General features: G+C 40.4%; 1 protein-coding gene across 1 annotated transcript in view; it reads right to left on the minus strand.

Annotated features, from left to right (window-relative positions):
* Nucleotides 1-21,217, minus strand: part of Mfe2 (peroxisomal Multifunctional enzyme type 2) — a 51,413-nt gene that overhangs the window by 28,612 nt on the left and 1,584 nt on the right. Inside the window, exons 2-20 of the mRNA XM_050188435.2 lie at nt 19,049-19,102; nt 17,269-17,376; nt 16,612-16,671; nt 16,417-16,485; nt 16,236-16,320; nt 15,480-15,544; nt 13,888-14,010; nt 11,769-11,885; nt 11,385-11,447; nt 11,138-11,200; nt 10,442-10,576; nt 10,072-10,235; nt 9,720-9,843; nt 7,704-7,946; nt 6,445-6,551; nt 6,264-6,350; nt 5,400-5,507; nt 5,148-5,286; nt 3,111-3,241 (exon numbers count right to left, since the gene is read on the minus strand). Coding sequence (XP_050044392.1) covers nt 3,111-3,241; nt 5,148-5,286; nt 5,400-5,507; nt 6,264-6,350; nt 6,445-6,551; nt 7,704-7,946; nt 9,720-9,843; nt 10,072-10,235; nt 10,442-10,576; nt 11,138-11,200; nt 11,385-11,447; nt 11,769-11,885; nt 13,888-14,010; nt 15,480-15,544; nt 16,236-16,320; nt 16,417-16,485; nt 16,612-16,671; nt 17,269-17,376; nt 19,049-19,102 — 2,045 coding nt within the window. The remainder of the gene's footprint in view (nt 1-3,110; nt 3,242-5,147; nt 5,287-5,399; nt 5,508-6,263; nt 6,351-6,444; nt 6,552-7,703; nt 7,947-9,719; nt 9,844-10,071; nt 10,236-10,441; nt 10,577-11,137; nt 11,201-11,384; nt 11,448-11,768; nt 11,886-13,887; nt 14,011-15,479; nt 15,545-16,235; nt 16,321-16,416; nt 16,486-16,611; nt 16,672-17,268; nt 17,377-19,048; nt 19,103-21,217) is intronic.

Genomic DNA, 21,217 nt, shown 5'->3' on the forward strand with positions numbered 1-21,217 from the left:
CACCACTTATTGTTAGCTGCATCTTGGTAATGATGTTCTTCAAGTGCAGAGAACATTCCATATGAACTGCCGTGCGGCCCTTCAAAAGCTGCAGCTACACAAGGAAAACACTGATCAACAGCTGTTACGAATTTGGTTGCCAATAAGGCTCAAGCACAAGAATGCCAATGCATACCAGTTATGAGCTACATAACAAATGTCTGCAAAGTTTATGCCTTCAGTCCTCTGCACTCTTGATAACAGTTGTCTTTGTAGTAGGCCCTTAAGAAAAACAGCAAACAACCTTCAAAACCCTGTTAATCTTACCAAAAGCTGAGCTTAACTGAAAAACTCCGAATTCTGGGAACAAAGCTTGGAAACTGTTCCCCTTATAAAAAAAAAACTCATCTTAATACACGTCATCTTAAAGGAGGCTGTTTAACTGAGCTAGAAGAAGGTAAAGAAGAGTTTTCAGCAATACAATAAATTACATTTAAAACTTACTGATCACAGTTCCAATAAAAATATGCTAACGCCAGGAGACTGTACATACCGGGTGTGCGAGGTTTTTGAGAACACATTGTTGGCTTCAGGCAGAGAAGAATATCTCCAGCAAAAATAGCCATATTTTCACCAAACTTTGGGAAAAACTTCTCTTACGCTTTATTTACACAATTATTGAATGAATCTGCCATCTGCAGCAATAACCGATTCAATTCAGCTTTGGGAACAGCTGCATGCACGGATCAGGTGGTCCTTAGAGATGTTGGCCATAGAGTCAGCAATGGTGGCCTTCAGCAAGTCTTTTGTATTATGTGGCTGTTTGTTGACCTCTCTCTCAATGATGCCCCAGAGATAGTAGTCGAGTGGATTTAAATCCGGAGAACTAGGAGGCTGCAAGTTGGGAGTGATGTGGTCATAGAAGTTGTCAGCCAGCCACTCCTGGGTGGCGTAGACAGTTTGTGCGGAAGCCAAATCTTACTGAAAGACATAAGGTCTTCCTTTCGAAACAGTCTCCATCCAGGGCTTTACAAAGGTGGCAAGCACCTCCACACATGTGGCAGCATTAACGCGGAGTCCTTCTGCAAAAGAGTGTGGCGGCATGATGTCACCCTCGTTGCTGGTGACTGCTAACACCATCACAGACGACGGAAATTTTCTGTGCTTCACTGTAGGCACCTCATCAGCACTTGTGCAAAGCCACCTGTCATTATAGCGGCTAACTTTTAGGTCTTGGTCAAATTTCTTTTCATCTTAAAAAAAAAAGACCAGAGCATTCCAGGCTCCTCAGGTCTCTTCAGCTTGCTTAGCAAGCACTTGGACCAGAGCAGACGATTCTCCTGAGTTTTACTGGACATGAATTGCCCCCTCCTCATGACATAGGAATGGTACCTTAAGTCCTCATGCCCAGCTAGCCCGACAGTTGATTCTGCGACTTGGAGCTCCTTTCCAATGGCCCGCATTGACTTCCTGGGTTGTCACTCACGATTACTTGCAGCCGCCAGAAAAAATCAGGGGCTCTGATGACGTCTGACCGCTGGCTGTGCTTTATTTTCACCACAGATGCCATGTCACTGCCAGAACACATCAGTTCTGTGCGCACCTTGTAAACGAGACTTCACTACGTTTAGAAAGGTGGCAATTTCCAAGTCGCTATGGCGTGCGGCAAGGGCAACGAGGACTGCATGGCATTTCATTTTCTGCATAAACCTATAAGCTTCCATCTTTGAACAAACTGTGCAGTGTGAATGATAAGGGGTCAAACAACAAGAAGCCACACGCTTATAGATATGATGAGCCTGCTGGTGTCTATGACGATAAGGAATAGTTTTCTCAAATACTTCGCGCACCCGGTATAATGGTACCTGATCCCACCACACATGTTGCAATAACAACGGCAGCTTAACCTTGCGCAAAATTCAGTAAAGTGAAATTTTTCCTTGCTTAGGGGCATATAGTGTGTTAAGCAAATTTATCTCGAGCTGCTGAGGTAATATATAAAGGTTTGATCTCTCCAACTGTACCACAATTAAAGATTAATCAGTGTTTTCAAACCTAACATTGCCTTCCTCTTCAATGGATAACTATTGCCAGTTTATTGTAAGGCTGGGAATTATTCAAAATTTGACTGAATTAGTCATGAGAATTTATTTTATTGTGCCAGACTCCTTAAACACAGACTACAGATGTTGCATTATTCTCTAGTATAAATATCGTGCTAGCATCGTCCTAGTTCTTTGCTAGCATTTTATTTTTTGCACTGAAATGTCTGAGTGTGCTTCCAAAGTAAACTGCACTTGATCTCATGCTGCAACAAAAAGTGGGCAACTTAAGGAAACTAGTTTCACATACGTTTGGGCAAAATCTTAAAAAGGTTATTTAGGAATCATTTGACTCACACAATGTAAACAAATTATGTGACCAAACAATTACAATTAATGCATTGATCAATTAACTAAAAAGTTATTCGATCAACAAACCACCCAGACCTAGCCAAACTTTGAATTATCACTACAAGGCTATGCAGTAGTGCTGCCTGTAAAATCATTATGCCTTTAGGTATATGAAAATAACAGCATTATGGCAGACACATGACAGCAAAAGGAAAGAATATCTCATTTGGAACTGTATTTCTACCTCAACTGGCAATGAGGTTACCCTTTGTTGTTCAGCGTATTAGTACTTAGGCTGAGAGTTGTATTATTAAATATATCAGCAGCCTTGTCAGCTGGAATACAGAAGCAGTTCAAAACATGAAACAGTGGGGCCCTTGCTTATCTGGTCTCATGTTCATGCACAATATCCCATGTCACACCACAAAAACCTTAAACAAAGCTAGGAAAACAGCACAGGCATGTAACTCAAAACATCTGGTCTTGAAGTAGACTCAATTGTGTGACTAGAATTTGGATGACATGCACTGCTTTTCAAGCAGTGACCACAGTAGACTCTGTTTAAGATAAACTTGAAGGAACCTTGGAAATCTCTCTTATCAGAAGTTCAGCTCAGCAGAAGTGCACCACAAAGTTCATGGCAAAATAAATAATGTTTCCCGAGCTCCTCATCTTATCAGATAATCTGCTTTGACAGTGTCTGAAAAGGAGGTATCCTGTTTCTGGTCTCATACACACCCTCTGAGGGTCCAGCTGCCCGACTGCCATGTTGAACATATCTTCATCTTCAATGGTAATGACGCAGTTGGCTTTGCCATCTTTTGGAGGGCCCTTGTATACAGCTCCTTTGCCATTCTTCAGATCCAAGGCTATAAAGTGTTGCAAAAACGAAAAAGAAGAATTAAGGGGGGAAGTGAGTTAAGCACAATGTGGTTGAAGAAAGTCAAGTGGCAAGGAAAAGTGTCATGCATGCATACACTGAAGCTGAAGACGATCTAAAAGCCATTTAAGAAGATAAATGCATGCTAAGGATGCAGTCAAGTTACTTTTTCTTGTGTGAAACAACTTCCGTTTTGGAATGAACGAACTGCTACATGTCGAGTTCTGACACAAACTTCAGGATCACAAAAATTTCAGTTTCCTCTGGGATGCATTACATACTACTGTCGTGGATGCTCTAGGTCTCAAGACACAGTGAACTAGCCCAAGCTGAGCATGATAGAGCAGGATGTAGTTAGCAAATGAAAACATGGAACAATTTAGTGCTGATGGTAGAAACAGCTACGAGAGCAATGAGCAATTCCCATTTACAGGTACTGCTCTCCATACTTCCAGCAGCCTGTAGCATGCTCAATGCAAGAAATGACATGATCATATGCTTCTAGTGTTTCGTAAGGGTTTTCACAGCAACATCGAGGTAGCTGAAGTTTATTGGCATAGAAAATTCCTTTACTAGAATGTTACAAAAGCAAGTAAACAAGAACACATTTTTTTATTACTTCAGCATTCCCACGAATTGCATTGATCATACGAGTTCCAGATATATTTTCTAAGGATCCACTAAATTTTAAATTCAGACCATTGAGATTTTGCTGCATTCATATGTGGCGGCAATAGTGGCAGTGGCAGAGAGAAACAGAAAACTAGTTTTCCAACAGTAGGAAATTCAGTGGGATAGCAACCATGGCAAGCTGACACGATGTCATGGTGTCTAATGAAAAAAAATAATAATCTGGGATTTTACATGCCAAAACCACAACATGATTATGAGGCATGCTGAAGTGGGGGACTCCAGATTAATTTTGACTGCTTTGAGGTTCCTTAATATGCACCCAATGCATAGTACACAAGTGTTTTTGCATTTCACCCCCATCGGAGTACCGCCGCAGTGGTCAGGATTCAATCATACGATCCCACACCCTCAGGCTTAGCAATGTAACGTCAAAGCCACTATGCCACCAAGGCAGGTTGTCCCACGTCACAAAACAATGCATAAAGCAAAGTGGGAATGTTGCTGCAAATGGTAAAGCAAGCAGCATGTGTCGATAGGAATAAGCAAATCTAATATAACAATTAAAAACTAATTTTGAAGACTCTGATGCACTGTTTAAACTTTAATTCTATAAATCTGTTTGAGAACACATTACATTACACACAAATTTTCAGGCAGCATACAAAGACAAATTTTTATGGAGTCCAGACAATCGCCCATAAATGCAAGGCTGTAGCTTTATATGCCACGTTTGTTATAGCATTTTGCAAGTACGGCACTACTATGCAGTTTTCTCAGTATTTTGATGCACATTAGACAGAAGACAGAAAGTTAGGGTCTCTCAGAAGCTTGAGATTCAAGGTATACAAGTAATATTCAACACTTACTCGAAAACCTTTCTATTGCTAGTTTGAGTTCCCTGTACCATGCATATGTTTCCACTGAACATTGTAAAAAAGAAGAATGTCAATTCATAATAAGTTGCAACTTAAGGCTTTCAGAGCAAATGTGATTTTCAAAATTAACTATGCCCCTAATGAGACCCAACAGTACCTTGATGTGCAATGATGCACAGAACTGCCGAATAGTTATGCAAGTTGCCTTGAAATGCTCTTAACAATGCATTTTTTTAAAGGTGGCATACAATTTCACATTCTGTGTTCCGTCCAAGTGTGTCCAGGGTTGTATGCTGCGATTTCTCTAGATGCACATAGAAACATCAGAGAGTGCCCTAGCTAATCTGTAGTGATGACAACACAAAGGTGCATTCATGAAGCACGTACTCCAGACAGCTGCTGGTTTTCCATTGACCAGAATGTTGTACTCGTAGATTGCCTTGACTTTTGAGGCCAGTTCAGGCATGTCCTCCACACGAGCCTCCATTCCAGCAAACACAAGGTCAGACTTCAACTCTATGTCAGACTGCAATACAAAACGAAAACAAGACTGCAACATGTGCAAGTTGTGTGTAGTATGCAAATCGGTGAGAATGGATAGAAGCATTACAGTGCAAACAACCAAACTAGGAGCCTTACCTCCAGTGATGATCCCAGAGGTGCTTGAGGAACAGCAGGTGGTGGTTGTGCAACATCATGAAGCTCTACACATCCCCCGGAGATGATCTGTTTCTTTGATTCAGGTACCTGTAGGAAGGAAAGTTGCTTTTTTTCTTTTCTTTTTCTTCAAGCTTTGTTATCTACTGTTGAAAGCTTTTTCACAGAAGAGCATCAAAACATTTACAAGAACAGTGAATGTGTACAGTAGTTTTCAGTGTATTTTTATTTCAAAAGGTTACACCTGTGTATGTCAAATAAAACCTAACAAGGCTGACATTCTTAATGAACAATCACAGTGTGCAGAACATTCACTCAATATAGGGTTGCCCAAGAATTCAGACAAATGTTAGCACTTGCTCTCCAATGGCTGAGTCAGCCTTCACAGTTACTACAATAACAACAGTATTCAATCCACATCCAGCAGGTGCATGGCACTAAAGGTTGCGAGTAAATGCAGGACATTGAATAACATGCAGGGCATGCAGAATTGACATGACCAGTATTGCAGATTTGCCACACAGCAAAAACAAAAAGAAAGAAGTGCCACCATGACAGAATGCTTCAACACGAGATCCTCATTTTGCTGGTAGTTTGCAGTGAATATGCACAAGACCAAGAGGAAAAAAAAAAAAAAACACCAAAGGGAGGAAATGTTGCCAGCATGGAATAGACTTGTACTGATCCCATTCGCCTGCAACTCTGCTATTCATAGCCCTTCAACAAAAAAAATCGCCCTGTGATAATGATCCTTGGTAGTGCCTCAGAACCATCCATAAAGACGAAAAATTTTTACAAACACGGTTGAGGGAAAGCACCCTTAGGAAAGCACAGGCAGAGACTTACCGAACATTGGAAGATAATGCAGTTGCCATCTTTCCACATCTCTGTTCGAATTGACTGGCCTGGTACAACGGGCCCTGTGAACCTAGCCTGGTGGAAGAGAATAATTTATTTACCCTCAGACAGTCAAGAAGTTAATGATGGCATGTACACTAAGAAAAACTGAAACAGGTCGGTCAGTTACCTTGATAGACTTGAACTTCCTCACATCATTGTCTGCATACTGCTTGAGGATGTGACGCGTTGCATAGCCGAATGAACAGAGCCCATGCATGATCGGCTGAGGGAAACCTGTAAACATGTGAAGAAAAGCAAGAGCAACACAAAATGCATTAAGCTCACCAAGTTAACACTGATGCATTTGTGTTAAAAAGAAAATGTTATAGTAAGCACATACTGGAGCACTGAATGCTGTGAATATATGCTTGTAAGGGGCCATTAATGCTACACTGAAGTTCTAGTTAGACAAGTGCTATACGTCTGAACAGTATAACTTGATGCAGTGAACATATACGCAGGGCATTCCCAGTTGATGAAAACAGAAATGTGAATCAAGTCCTAAATTATTCTTCAAACCAAAAAAGAAGTTAAAAATTGAAAACTTTTGAAAAGTGCCGGAAATTATATATATGTCATATCACTGAGTCGTAAAATTATTATGAACTTGAACAATACAGTTAACCTATCTAATACAATGATTACCTTAGATGAAATTCGTTAAACAGATAAGATTTTAACCTAAGCTATGAATTTTGCACACACCAACAGGTTAGATTCCACAACTTCGCAAAACTTGCTTTAGTGGTAAAAGTACAGTACACATTGTTAATTAGGCATTTTATAGCTCTCACATTGCGTAGGAGCTATAACGGTGATAAAGTGTCGCTTGGTTGGTTGATGTCTTCTACTCGGCAACAGTGCCAGGTTTGTGATTTTCAGAAATTATAATTAAAACTCTGCAGTTGAAAGCAAGATCTCATTCTATCAGATCATAGTACAACCCTACAATTTTCAGATCATAGTACAAACCTACAATTCACAAGGTGAAGGTTACAGCCAAGTCAATGCAGAGGAAGAAGGAACAGGACAAGTCAGCCAAGAGACAACATTTCTTCATTCAATATCCACTGGTGCACTAAAGACCTTATCCAAAATTTCAGAAGCCACACATCCACAGCACCCTAATCAATATGGAGTCATCACACTAGTAGCTCTATTGAAGTTGAGAGTCACGTGACTAAAGCTAGAAAGGAAGGGTTGCAGGAACGATGACAAACTAGTGCAACCTTTGTATCTGCATAATCAGCAAATTATAATAAGATTAAACTTTTGCTATGTAGTAACTTCAGTCCACATGTCTTCATCCTCACATGCAAACTCCACTGAAGGGCACACACAAAACAGTAAAGAGCAGTCATTGTGGCTCAGGTAATGATGGCTCACCTCCAGCGGCTGAGAACATTGGGTCAATATGCAGGGGGTTCTTGTCACCACAAAGGCGATACAGTGCGGCTTGGTTGATGGACGTCTTCTCCTCGACAACGGCATCAGGTTTGCGATTTGGAATGTTGGCCAAGGGCCTTGCTTTGTCAGTAGCTCTCTTGCCACCAAAGTTTCCACTCCCAACAAAAAATGTTGACCACTGGGTGTGGATGACACGCTCACCATGCTCGTCAAATGTGTCCGCTGCATGGTAGTGTCAGAAAATTGACGTGTGTACTGAGGTCAAAGCACCCAAACTCATGGGGTAAAAAAGAAAGTAAAGGTTCTTTGCGTAAAACTGACCGATAAGGGCTGCAATAGGAAGTTCAGGTCTCTTTTGCATATAGTAGTGCTGTTGACCTACATGCTAGTAGTCATCAATTGTAGCCTCAGGTGTAACAGCAAGGCACAAATACTATGCACCTTAGAGAAGCCTCCTTGCTGCAATGTGGTATTGTGGCACAATCTAGCATACATTTGGTGAATAATGGCTGTTGCCTTTGAAATTTCAGTTCACATATTTGTGCCTTCTGCCTTTTGTTTTTTGCATGGTTAGACATGACACCTAAGATGCTTCAAGCAATATGCCATTAACCAGTGCAAACACTAAGTATAACATACCGTAGAAATAAAATTTTGCATCATTACACATTTCAGAAGCACACATGACGCACAGGGGTTTAAGACAAAATGCTTCACAAACCAGTGCAGACACCAGGTATAGCTTGCTATTGCAATAAAAACAATAGCTAAATGCTTCTTATGCTCACCTTAAACTTAACAATGCCCAAGTCTGATGAAAAGACTTAATGAATGAATGAATATTTGATGTTTAATGGCGCAAGGGCCAGATGTGACTTAATTTCCACATAGTTTTGACATGAAGCCTATAAGAAAGTGCAACACTGTGTTGGTGGCATGGTATACCAATATGAATTGCAATTTTGTAATTCTAGGCTGCATGCCCAGGCTTTGTGAACATTCAGCTTTTAAACACTGCCTGTGCTTTATAATATTTAAGAGGCGATATTGTTGCCTAATTTTCTATTTAGCATATGTAAGAAACAAGGCTGCAACACATGGCTACATACGACTACAGCAGCTGTTATGAAAAAGCAAATGCTTGAACAGTTGGTGATAATGCTGTCCAAGAAACATTAGGCATAACAAGAAAGAAGGTCTGCTAATATTAATTCTTTATACTTCTGTACATTCAATTCTATAGAAGTCAGAATAGCTCCTTCCCCAATATTCTGATGAAGAACCTTCATGGACCACCAAAGTGAGTTCAATGTACTAGAAGCAAAATTTTTAAAGATGAACAAGATAAAAAGCACAGCTTTCCATACGTACAAGAACTGTTAGCAAACCCCTGAAAGATGTTTGAACCTGCAGGTCTATAAATCTGAGCCTGACAATCTTACCAAATGACGAGCACTGCAACATCAAATTTGTGCACAAATGATACATATGTTAATGGGGCATGTCTGAGGGTGCTACCTGTGCAACATTTACTGCCTCTACAAGAGAGTAAAAGAAAACATTAAGTTGAGACAGGCCGATAGCTTGTTCTTATAAAAGTCTTATTATCTCCTTCTCTGGGACAACATATCACTTTGTTGCTTAGGAAACTGCCACCGAAAACTACACTGCTGCTCCTCAATTTGAACTGCCCACATTAAAACGGACGGGTTGACATAATACCCACATGACCTTCTATGCCACTCTACGAGTCAGCCAGTGCTGATGTCGCACGAGAGGTACCCTAGCCCATAACAAGTGGCGCCACTGTGGTTTCCCATCTTTGTCATTTTCTCACTTACAAAGGCTCTGTTCTTGCTACGAATGACTAATTCTTTATTACGGAAGACTAATCTTTCAACCTAGCTCGAAATTACGTTTTTCGTTAGTGTTCCTTTAAGAATAATCGATGTTGCTTACAAGGGCCTAATGCATACAAAAATAAAGCAGGCTTACCATCCGCAATTACCACAGCACCAGAACCTTTGTCGAGGACGTCGACAACCCGAACCTCAGTTTTCAGGACACCAGATGGTGCAATCGGGCGAAGCAGCTCAAGGTACTGCTCCCCATGAAGCATCTATGCAGAACCAATATACACACGGTTGAAATTATATGAAATGTCAGTACCGCAGAAGAATAAGTGATTCTTCCCACTTTTCTGCAATATGAATAAATAAAGAAATGAGCAGAACAGGAAACCTAACTGGCAGCACCGACAAGTAAGAAACTGGGCAGAGAGCATGGTTCACTTGAGAAAAAAAAGTTAGCTGAGAAGCCGTATCACAAAGTACACAGCAAACCTTACCTTTGTGGGGTCAATGTTGAGCTTCCTTGTCTCTTCGTGCTGAGCAACACAGCCAAAGACAGCTGGCATGGCCGGAATCACACCAAACGATGGCAGCACGGAGAAGTCCTCGGCCCCCTCATAAAGAAACTTGAGGTGATCCTTATCCTGGGTTGACAGTCCGACTGAATGGGCAAAAGAGACAGACATTGACTTAAGAAAGAGACAATGCTCCAGGACAAATTCTACCTTGCACAACCAATTCCAAGCATTACCACTCAGGTGCTCGTGACATCAATATATCCTGAAGTACACTTGCATATGAACAAAGATTACAGTGTCGAGTGCATGCCTCGTGGCGAGAAATTCACAAAGAGATATTTCATTTTACCTGCAAGAGCATATAAGATGACTGTGTCAGGGTTGTAGACAAACACCGAAGGGTCATCGACAGGTGGTGCTGTGGACACGACAGGGCGTGACGGTGCCTGACCAGACAGGACTTCAATCAGAGACTTGGTCTGGTCTGAAATAGAAAGACAAGGTGTCAGATACACACAATGTGCCCAAGATGATTCAATTCAACTTGTGGTACAGTATCCAAGTCCCCATCCCTCTTTCCCCCAACAAAACAAAACAACAACAAATATACATACGTATTAGTAAGCTCAGCAAAGTCTACAGACCTTAATTATGGTTCATTGGGCTACTATGCCTAACCAATGAGCTATTAAAAGCAGTATCTTATGAGTAGTTCACACCACGAAACTGAGTTTGTCACAATGACATTTCAAGAGTGTGTTACATCCAGTTTGCTGTTTGCTTATGACACCCTGCATAGGTGATGTAATTGCATCATTTCTGTACTAACAACTCAGCATAGTGGCGTTTCCTTGCTTCTAGAGAATTTATCTAATGATGAAGTCACACGGATGCAGAACAAATCATTGCACTTGAAAACTTAATTGTCACAGACGTAGGCACAAGAAAAGAGGACTATATACCTTGCTTTCACACTCATTATGAAGCTGACACCACACGCATAATACAATCAAGGGAAATAGTGTTCTGGCTCCAAAGTACATACCATGGATGGAAGCCATTGGTTGTGCGGTTGACATATCAGTAATCTGCGACCAGCTGTCACGAACTAGAGGGAAATTAATGTAGGTTGAGTAATGATGCAAAGCACAAAAGCATTCATCAGTGTAGCACAGGGAGATTTAGGTTTTACACACACACATGATAGTGCATTTGCACATTCACCATTCAGCTTCAGGAATGCTCCAATCCTAGAAGCCCTCTTTGAACATCTGTTTCTTTAGGAACCTTACCTTTCTCAGGTGTGATAAAATCTTCACCGATGAAAGCTTTTCCAGCTGATCTGTACCACTGATCTAGAAAAAAAAAAGCATACATGCTCAATCAGAAAACCTTCATCACAGATTTCGCTTTCATTTCCACATTAAATGTTAGCACAGGACATACAGCTTCTCATTTCTGTTAAACTTAAATAAGTGTTTGTTAAGAAAACAAAGCAACAATTTGCAGAAAAATTCCCTCAGGAAACAAGAAATTAGTTACGCCTAATTAAACAATTTTGTGTTTTGCTGTATGACCAGTGATGACAATGTTTTCATTTCCATAACCTTGTTTTAGAACTTCAAGGTGCATGAATAAAACAAAAACGTGCACAGGTTGCACACAAGCAGACTCACATTTCCCAACATAGCCCCCAGCTGCTTCAAACACACCACCAGTTTCAGGGCAGCTGTCATGGCACAGCCAAACAACAACTGGGCTCACAAAAGATGGCTTGAGCTTCTCGAAGACCTCTGCAGAAGACAAAGCACAATAAATGCTTGTGGTAGGAGCGAAAAACCACACATTGGTTATAGTAAACGGTGTACATCAAGGTGCTTAGTTTGTAGCAAATAGCGTAGACTAGTCAGGTTTGAGACAATACTAGTCAGCCTGCGCCCTTGCAGAAAAAATCATAAGGAGTCTTTTCAGATATATCTGGTACCCAAATCAACAATTGCACGTCAGCCTGCACTGCCATAACAGGTATTGTCATTCAATATGGTGTCTCAAATAAAATCAAAGACATGCACATGAAGAAATAAACATAAGATAAAAATTAATGCTATGAAACCGGCACCACATACATTCTAAAATATGTCATTAACAAAACAAGCTTAGTTCATACGTGCTAAGCTAAGCTTGTAATGAAGAGGCAACGTATGGCTAACTGACCTATTGATACCTTTCGTCACGGCATCGGACACATACAGAAAGGAACATAAAATAAGTACATCATCCTATTGATGACCAACTGAAGGATGCAGAACTCTTGCAGTGATCTCTAATTACCCCTCCGTTATGCCAGCTGATGCTATTTTGTGCCTGTAAATTTTCTAATTTTATCACACAACCTAGGGCGGTATTCTCGGGTGATCACTTTCGGAGATAGTTTCTTTTTCGCGAGACTGGGAACTGGACACGAAGTATACGGGTGACAGCAGTCTTGGCACAATGCGAGGATAGTGTGCTTTGCACAGCTACAGAAGTGCTATAGGCTGTATACGTAGACATGTCTTGCGCCGAGTCATGCAAAATTTTGTGAAACAATCTTCAAGAGTGATCACCAAAGAATACTGCCCCTAGATCTCTTCCATAGACACTAATAGACCAACAGTTATTTGGCGTACACATTACTTGTCCAGTCCTAATGCGAACTAGAATAACGGCTACCACTGTTTTCTCTCTAATCCACCCCACTGTCTTCCTGTCTCGTAATGTTACGCCTACAGTTTTTCATGTCATCGATCTTTGTACGGTCCTCAACTTCTCAAGCTTCTTTGTTAACCTTCAAGTTTCTGTGTCATATGTTAGCACCAGTAGAATGATCATACACTTTTCTTTTCAAAGATAGTGGTAAGCTGCTAGTCATGACTTGGTAATGCCTGCTATATGTGCTCCAACCCATTTCTATTAAATTCTGTAAATTTCTTTCTCGTGATCAGGATCCCCCTGCAACTAATTGGCCTAGAAGTGTACTCTTGCCCAGATTCGAGGGGCTGAATGCCAATCACGATATCATGTCCTTTTGCTAGGCTACGGAACATTACCTTGGTCGAATGCATATTAATCTATAACCTACTTTTATACATCGTCGGCTAAGTTTCTAAATAATTTGTTGCAAGTCGTGTCCATCATTTTCTTTAAGTTGCAAGTCGCCGACATACTCTCCATTGACCCTCACTCTCAATCCTTCCCAGTCTAACAACTTGAATACTTCTTAGCATGCAGTGAATAAGCACGCAGTGAGCATGGAGTGAATAAGTGTACAGTTAAGTACCTCTAGAATGAATGCCTCTACAACGAAATGACCTGCCTAACGCAAGAATAATCCTGTCCCAGTTCTACCGTGAGCTGTGCCGTGTGCGACCTTTACAACAATGTGACCTGTAAAAACAAAGATTTTGGAGGTCCCATGCACTTCTTTATAATGGCATTCGACTGTACATATCTTTGATAAATGCAAAGGTTGATAATAAACACGGCTATCATAACAAAGGTTGAAAAAGAAAGCTTTGCCTCTGACACCCACATCCATTCACAACACTCAGATCTATCAAAGGTGTTTGTTTACTTCCCATTCTTTTCTGTAAATGTGTCCCTTGCTACAAATAAAGACGCCAGTTTTCCCACATGCTGTCTTTGTTCCTGTGTGTTTTATTTCTTGTCCTTATTAGCTATATTGACTATTAGCAATCAACTACAGCAGCAGATCTGGTTAAACACATACATAGCAGATATTCAGAAAATACTGACCTGGTGGGAAGATGTCTTCAGTGAGGCGGGATCCAGCAAGTGGCACAATGGTGTTGCAAGCAATGTTGTACTTTTTTCCTTCAATGGCCAGGGTGTTGCTCAGCCCAAGCAAGGCAAGCTTGGCTGAAGAGTGATGAAGAGAAACAGTAAACTACAAATGTATTCAGAACGTCCAGAAAATTTGACGCAGCTGTGCATCTGCTAAACTGAAAACAACAAGGAAAAGCGCAGCCTCCAACTGCAAGTTTTCTTTACCACAGTGTGATGACGTCGTACAGAACAAGCATCGAGAGAGCCCCAGAAGGGTAGCCCCTACCCTTACCTTAATTTATTGCATACCTGAAGTATTCCTTTAGTACAGGTTTTAATTTAGGTCATAACCAAAGAGGTTCGTACTGACTTCTAAAGTTCAAAAGCAAGGCACACAGACATGCAAAGCCAGCACATGTGCACAGCTTGTTCCCTGTTTGTCACTCATTTTTTCTTTTTACTTGCATTTATGCTACATGAAAAATACAGAGGCTACAGCGGACTCTCTTTCAGACTGACATGGAGGAGGCCTTGGCAACTTTCTTTATTTTACAAGTTCAGCCTAATAGAATTGCACTAAGTCTATGAGAAATTAAATAAAAGCACCTGAATTTTTTGGCTTTTAGATAGTCAGCTGTGTTTATAACGAAATAAAAATCACAATGAAAAGATAAAAAGGGAGCAAAAAGAAAAAGAGAAACACAATCGCATGGTATCCACTGCTAACTAAGTCTTATCCACATCAGCTCTACACAGCCATCTTGAAGCGAAGTTGCTCTGAAACTGCAAAACTTTGCAATGCTTCTGACAGTGGCACAGATAATACCATCCGCTAACAGTGATCAGAACTAAAACATGATTTTAAAGTAATCAAATTATTCTAAATAAGCAACTCTGTCATAACAGTGACTGGAGGAAACAAAACGATGACAGGTAGTCAATTTACACTGCACTGATCTACACTGAAGTAGCGCACGTTGGAGAGTGTCTGAGGCTGGTGCAAGCATGGAAGGCTGGAAACATGGCACGAGGGATGTGCAAATGCATCAGGCCCATTGGCTGTGTTTAAACGAGGCAAAGTTGAAGCTGGACTTGCTACCAACCAAGGGGTGCGATGTGCTGTGTATCAGTGGGACAGTCTGGAGAAGCGGTTCAAGGTTAACACAGCACCAAGGCTCTAGGGCCACTGAGTGGTGGAACTATGTACTACAAAAAATGTCAGCATTAGAGTGTCTCTAAAACATAAGAGTCTGACACATTGACACACACTTTTGAGTGGTGTGCGTATAGTATTGTGACCACTACCACAGTGCTACAAGGGTTTTTGAATACACTTATTACAAGTGTTTTTCAGTGTCCTTTTCATGAATTGGGTTTCTGTTGACTACCATCACAGCTAGTAAAACATCTGTTGCCTTAGTCATGGCTACTTAGCGAGACTGGTACACATTGTTGCAAAGACCGCAGTGACACTCTTCAAATGTATGCATGGTAAAGTCCAATTATTTTTCAAAGGTAACTTTGTCACATATTATTGTCAACATCCCTACGCATAAGCTTACCAGAGCCATAGTTTGCCTGGCCAAAGTTTCCATAGATTCCAGCTCCTGAAGCTGTCATGATAACCCTGAAAATGTGTTTTAAGGAGAAATAACACTTGATCAGGAGATGACCTCATGAGTGCCTGAAGACAGCAGAAAGGCACAAGAATGCACTAATAGAAAAAGTGGCAAAAAAGAACAAAACTAGACACATAATGGTACAATGCACATACGGCATTATATAACCAGTTGAAATTCCCAGTTCTTCTGCATAACTTTAGCAAGCAGACTATCCTTGTGTACATTCGTTACCCATACTGAGCGACATACACCGTTGCAATTTTTTAACCAAAACGTGCGAGTGTTGATCACACGGCATGTCAGTGCCTTATAATGGTGAGAAGTGGCCAGATAGGCGACAGTATGTGCAAGCGTGCAAAGGCAGGACGTGTTCACTCCTGAACCAAAAAGCACAGCAGATCGCCTTAAAACTGGAAAGTGCTCTTGGCGCTTACACATATTATCGCAGATCTCGCCACTTCTTGCTATTATAAGGTGCTGACTAACATGCTGTGCGGTCACTGATAGGGTGTTCCAAGTAAAAAATTGCAACGTGGACATTATCATGCTTTATGTTTAGATAATAAAGATTGAGACATGCATCAACATAATGACATGCACACTACTAAGCATGAGCAAATAAAATTTCAGCACAAATTTTGCCAACCAGCCTCAACGAGCTCATTTGAGATAAAATATAGAGAAAAGTGCAATTACTTTCCATAGCCTTGCTTTCTAAAGTATGGCCATGCCGCCTTTGTGACAAGAAAGGAACCCCTCAGGTGCACACGGTGAATAAGATCTGCAAAGCATAAGAGATTTTTTTATGACATAACTTGAAGAATAAAAAAGACAAGGGAAGTAAGCCAACATGATTGAAAAGTTAGGTTTAGCTCACCAAATTCATCAGGGGTCATGTTGACAAATGCCTTGTCACGTAAAATGCCAGCATTGTTAATGAGGATATCTGAAAGAAAAAATTAGGGCTCAGCACAACCCCCCAACAAACTCAACTTTAATCTTCAAAAGCAGGTTGACACCCTTGGAATATCCACAGCAATGGACAAGAACATAGTGGACAAATCAGACTAACCAACACGACCAAAACTGTCTATAGCTGTCTTGATGATTTTGTCACCCTCTTCAACAGAATCTGCAAGGGAGAGAAAAACAATGAATGGCAAAATATGCAAGATTTCTTTCTCTCTTTTTTGTTCTTTAGTTTCAGTAAGTGGGGAAACTCCTAAAAAAGCATTTTTTATTCATGGGCACATTTTCATCACATCTGCATACCGTATGTATTTTGAGAGAAATTTATGCTTGTTGTGTGGGCTAGTCTGAAGGTGAGATCATTGTGAAACGCTAGTTGATAGGGAGGAGAGTGGTATATCAAAATGATGTTGAATGATCAGAGTTTGCAATAACATAATAAGATTTTATGTAATACTGTAATAACGTCTTCATATTTAAGACCTACTTCTCTCTCTTATTGTCTACCTTTCTGAGAAAAAGAAAAAAAAAAGAAAGAAAAAAGAAAGAAAACACCATTTTGAAGAAAAAGGGAAAAATCACATGTTCATGGTGATTATTGCAAAGGTTAAATTTATCAAGGATAATACAGCGGTCCAATTAGGGAAAAGTAAATGCTCTATACGAACCTGGAGCAACAGAACACAAAAATATTTTGGGGCATATTTTTGGCCCCAAGGAGCAGTGTGTCCCCTTAATAAGAAGCAAGGCAGCAGCTTACTGTAGTCGGCTACGGCTCGGCCTCCTTTTGCTTTAATATCTTCAACAACTTTGTCAGCAGCAGAGCTGGACTTCCCTTCACCGCTCCGAGATCCTCCCAAGTCATTGACTGCAAAAGTAAAAAGAAGCAAACATGATCATACACAAACGGAGGTGGCTGCCTACACAAACATCTCATGCGGTCCAAGATGTGGCCTTCCTGAATTTTCCCCAGCAATGCTCACTATGATTTAACCAAACCGACTTTTTCTCCTCCTTTACTCCATCCTCCAAATACATCCTCCCTTTACATCGTGCACATGCTTCACAAAGCATTTGTAGGAAGCTACATACTTAGCAAAGATACATTGTTGGGCAAGCCAAATACAATGAATATGGCTTGACACCCAATTCAACTTAATTCTCGTATTATAGGAATGCATAAAGAAAGCAATTAATATTAGAAATTAATGTACCAATGTTCCCTACCTATGACTTCTATGACTGCTAAAAAGTATTTAGAAAATGTGTAACAAGTATATATGTTATGCACTTCTTGCATTACATGTATTGCATTCCAGAGCTTGCCAACTCCTGTTTGCACCTTGCCTCCTTTTTTCATTCATGTCATTTCAACAATGGAATGTTATAAGCCATACATCAGGTAGGCTGATATAAGATATAAAGCTGTGTACAATGGACCCAACACTAGCCATGTTAGCATGCAATCCTACTGTGTTCTGGCATAAATTAAAATGCAGATTTTTCCCAAACAGAGGCAGGGAAAAATAAAGGATGTTCATCTACGGGGGCTTTTGAATGCGTGCTCTAGTACCTTGATGGCAGAGAGTTATATTTGCAGAAAGCTGTGCAAAGTTGAGTCGACTATTTCACATTCACTGCAGTGAAGCCAAGACAATGAAAAGGAAAAGCAGAGTTTCCTAGTTTTCGTGACAACATAATATGCAGAACATGCACTTGTATAACGCTCTGCTAAGATTTTAGATTTTCGTATGGGTGAAGTGCAAAAAGGATACATACAGCTACACCTGTTATCAAGTGTGGCAAGCAATTTGAAATTAAGTTGGTGATCAATTAAAACTTTAACATATATTTATTTACAATGCTTCAATGACTGATATTTAAAATGAAGGCACAGATTTACACAAGCAACGCAAGAACACAAATGTCACCCTGCTTAAAATAGGGTAACATTATAGTATACTAGAATAGGCCACTTATAGTGCTATAATTACTCGTGTAACAACTCAAATTCTTTTTTAAATCCTGATATGGTTTGGATCACATGCAATCTAGACTTATGACCATTGGTTGACACCATGTGCTGCCCAGCTGCTACACAGGTTATTGAAAACAGTGATAATTCATTAGAAAAACTTTCGCTTAATATTCTTCATCTCTTTTTGGTGTCATTAACTTACCCTGCTGCTAGGGCAAAGTTTTTTTTTCCCCCCAGAATTATACTTAAAGCAGGGGTCATACTTAACAGTGGACTTTAAACAAATGATTACTGTAACTTTGGCATTACTGCAGCAAAAGGAATAGGGGTAACAAAGAGAGGCTGCAGCAAAGGAAGGAACAACCTGCTTCCTTCACAGACAATTGCACAAGAGCAAAGGGAAAGTGACAATTCTTTTGTTCTTGCTGGTTCCTCCTAAGACTGCCACAACTGATGCAAAACACGGCTTTGGAAAACAAAAGACGAAGAGAACAGTTGTCTCGCTTGGTGGGTGACCAAGGACATGCACGGATATGTTCAAGGAAGGTGGGAAAGGACTCACCGACGACAGATGCCCCTCTCTCAGCAAAGAGGAGTGCATACTCTCGGCCCAGACCTACAAGCAAGAATGTACATGTGCAGGGGAAACTGTTAATGGCCAAGGAATACAAATTTTGGCATGGTACTTCTCTTGTTATCTGCCATTCTAAGGGCCTGCTGTGCAATTAACCGAATTATAGAATGCAAACAACAGTTACATCTTATTTAAACCAATGCATTCACAGATATACAAAACCTTAAATTTGAGTACAGGGTTATAAAGAAGCTGCTTGATTAGATCTTTATTAGGCCTGCAGGTCATATTAAATAATCAAATAGATATGACGCTACCCTTTCTTTCTTTCCTGTTGCTTTTGCCAAAGACTTCAGGGGGTAAGACATTCTTCCACTAAATAATTTTTAGCTTCCTAAAATAAGAAAATGGGAGAGGGACAGCTGCTTTATGTTACAATGACACACTCTGTTGCAAAAGAAGCGCATATTTCAGTCTATTCAATTTGGATAAAATAATGATGAAAGTGTAACATAACCAGTATATGTTTGTGACAGGGCAACAGCTGAAGATTAGCCATAGCTAGTTCAAGTCCTCAAAGCCAGTGCCTAACAAAATAGCGCAAGGACACCTTAAAGTGAACCAAAGTACAAAATCTGAAAAAAGCTGTTAAGAGTTAAAAGCATTCAGTTCCCATTATGAATGCTCTGTTCTCATGGAATTAGAGGTGCGCATGAGGGAAAATTATCACTACAAGTTATTTTTTGCATTTGTTGAACTTATGCAAATTGAACAAAACAAAAATTATGGGATTTAACGTGTCAAAACCACTTTCTGATTATGAGGCACGCCGTAGTGGAGGACTCCGGAAATTTCGACCACCTGGGGTTCTTTAACGTGCACCTAAATCTAAGTACACAGGTGTTTTCGCATTTTGCCCCCATCGAAATGGGGCCACAGCGGCCGGGATTTGATCCCGCGACCTCGTACTCGGCAGCCCAACACCATAGCCACTGAACAACCACGGCGGGTGAAAATTGACCAAAGGCACATACTTTTCAGAATACAGCAGTTGAAATCATAGCCTGCAAAATGTAATACTGCATTCTTGAAGGTACACAATGGCAATGACTAATGATAGATTTAGTGAGCAAGATATTTATGCAATATTTTGACATACAAGTCACGATGCTTTGGAGCTGCATGTTTTTTATGCTGCTCTTTAGCTCATAGAGCATGGTAGTTTACACCGACTTGATCAAAGAAACATGGAGCATACAATCGCATCCCTGGAACTGCAATAAGTTTGTATCTTAAATAGAAGATGTTCAACAAGTTTATTTTTGCAACACATGAAAGGTCTGTAATTTAATGTTTGTTTCTGCAGCAACACAAACTACAGTAGTTATATCCTAGATTACCTGTTGATTGTAAACAAAAGTGCAGGTACACTACTGAGCATAGGATGCAGGATCACTTACTGTTAAGTGATGCCTATATTCACAGACAAACTTGTGTGCAATGAAGCAAAAGCTACAAGGGAGAACGTTCTACACATGTATTACTATACTGAGTATTCTGGCAGCGTTCGGCAGCACTTTTTCTTTCTTGTAAACGATACCGAAATCTTCTATGTATGATGATTTCCCATTTGCTGCAACTTGGAAGAGAAAGGCAGAAATTTAAGTCAGATTTAGCACTCCGTGTTGTATTTTGTCTTATTCTCCTGTTGTAATTAAGATGTATATGTTTTCTCTTTCACAGCTTAAGCTAATGCAGATGAGAATGGGGACTTTCCTCAGAAACACTCTTATGTGAACTTTGCCTCTACAACTTCCCATTCTATGGCACAGAAAGTTGTCCGCGAGCATAAAACTGCATTTCCCTTCTTTTTTTGTATTCAGTCTTTAAGATGCCGCACTCCAGCATGCAAAGTTAACAACTTTCTCCTTCTTGTTGATATGTACTGTAGTTGTCATGGATGGTGCTTTGGCAACCTGACAAAACATTTGCTGCCAACGCCACAGCGGACTGGTCACACTGTCTATGCCAGTGCTATATATCATCAATGGAGTGTGAATCAGTGTTGGTGACTTTACAAAGTGCTTATACAAACAAGATGCCAGACAGGTATTTATGTTACAATGTTTAGTTAGTGTGTGTGTGTTCTATGGGTTA

The sequence above is a fragment of the Dermacentor andersoni genome, chromosome 2, assembly GCF_023375885.2.
Source record: "Dermacentor andersoni chromosome 2, qqDerAnde1_hic_scaffold, whole genome shotgun sequence".
In the NCBI taxonomy this organism is placed as follows: domain Eukaryota; kingdom Metazoa; phylum Arthropoda; class Arachnida; order Ixodida; family Ixodidae; genus Dermacentor; species Dermacentor andersoni.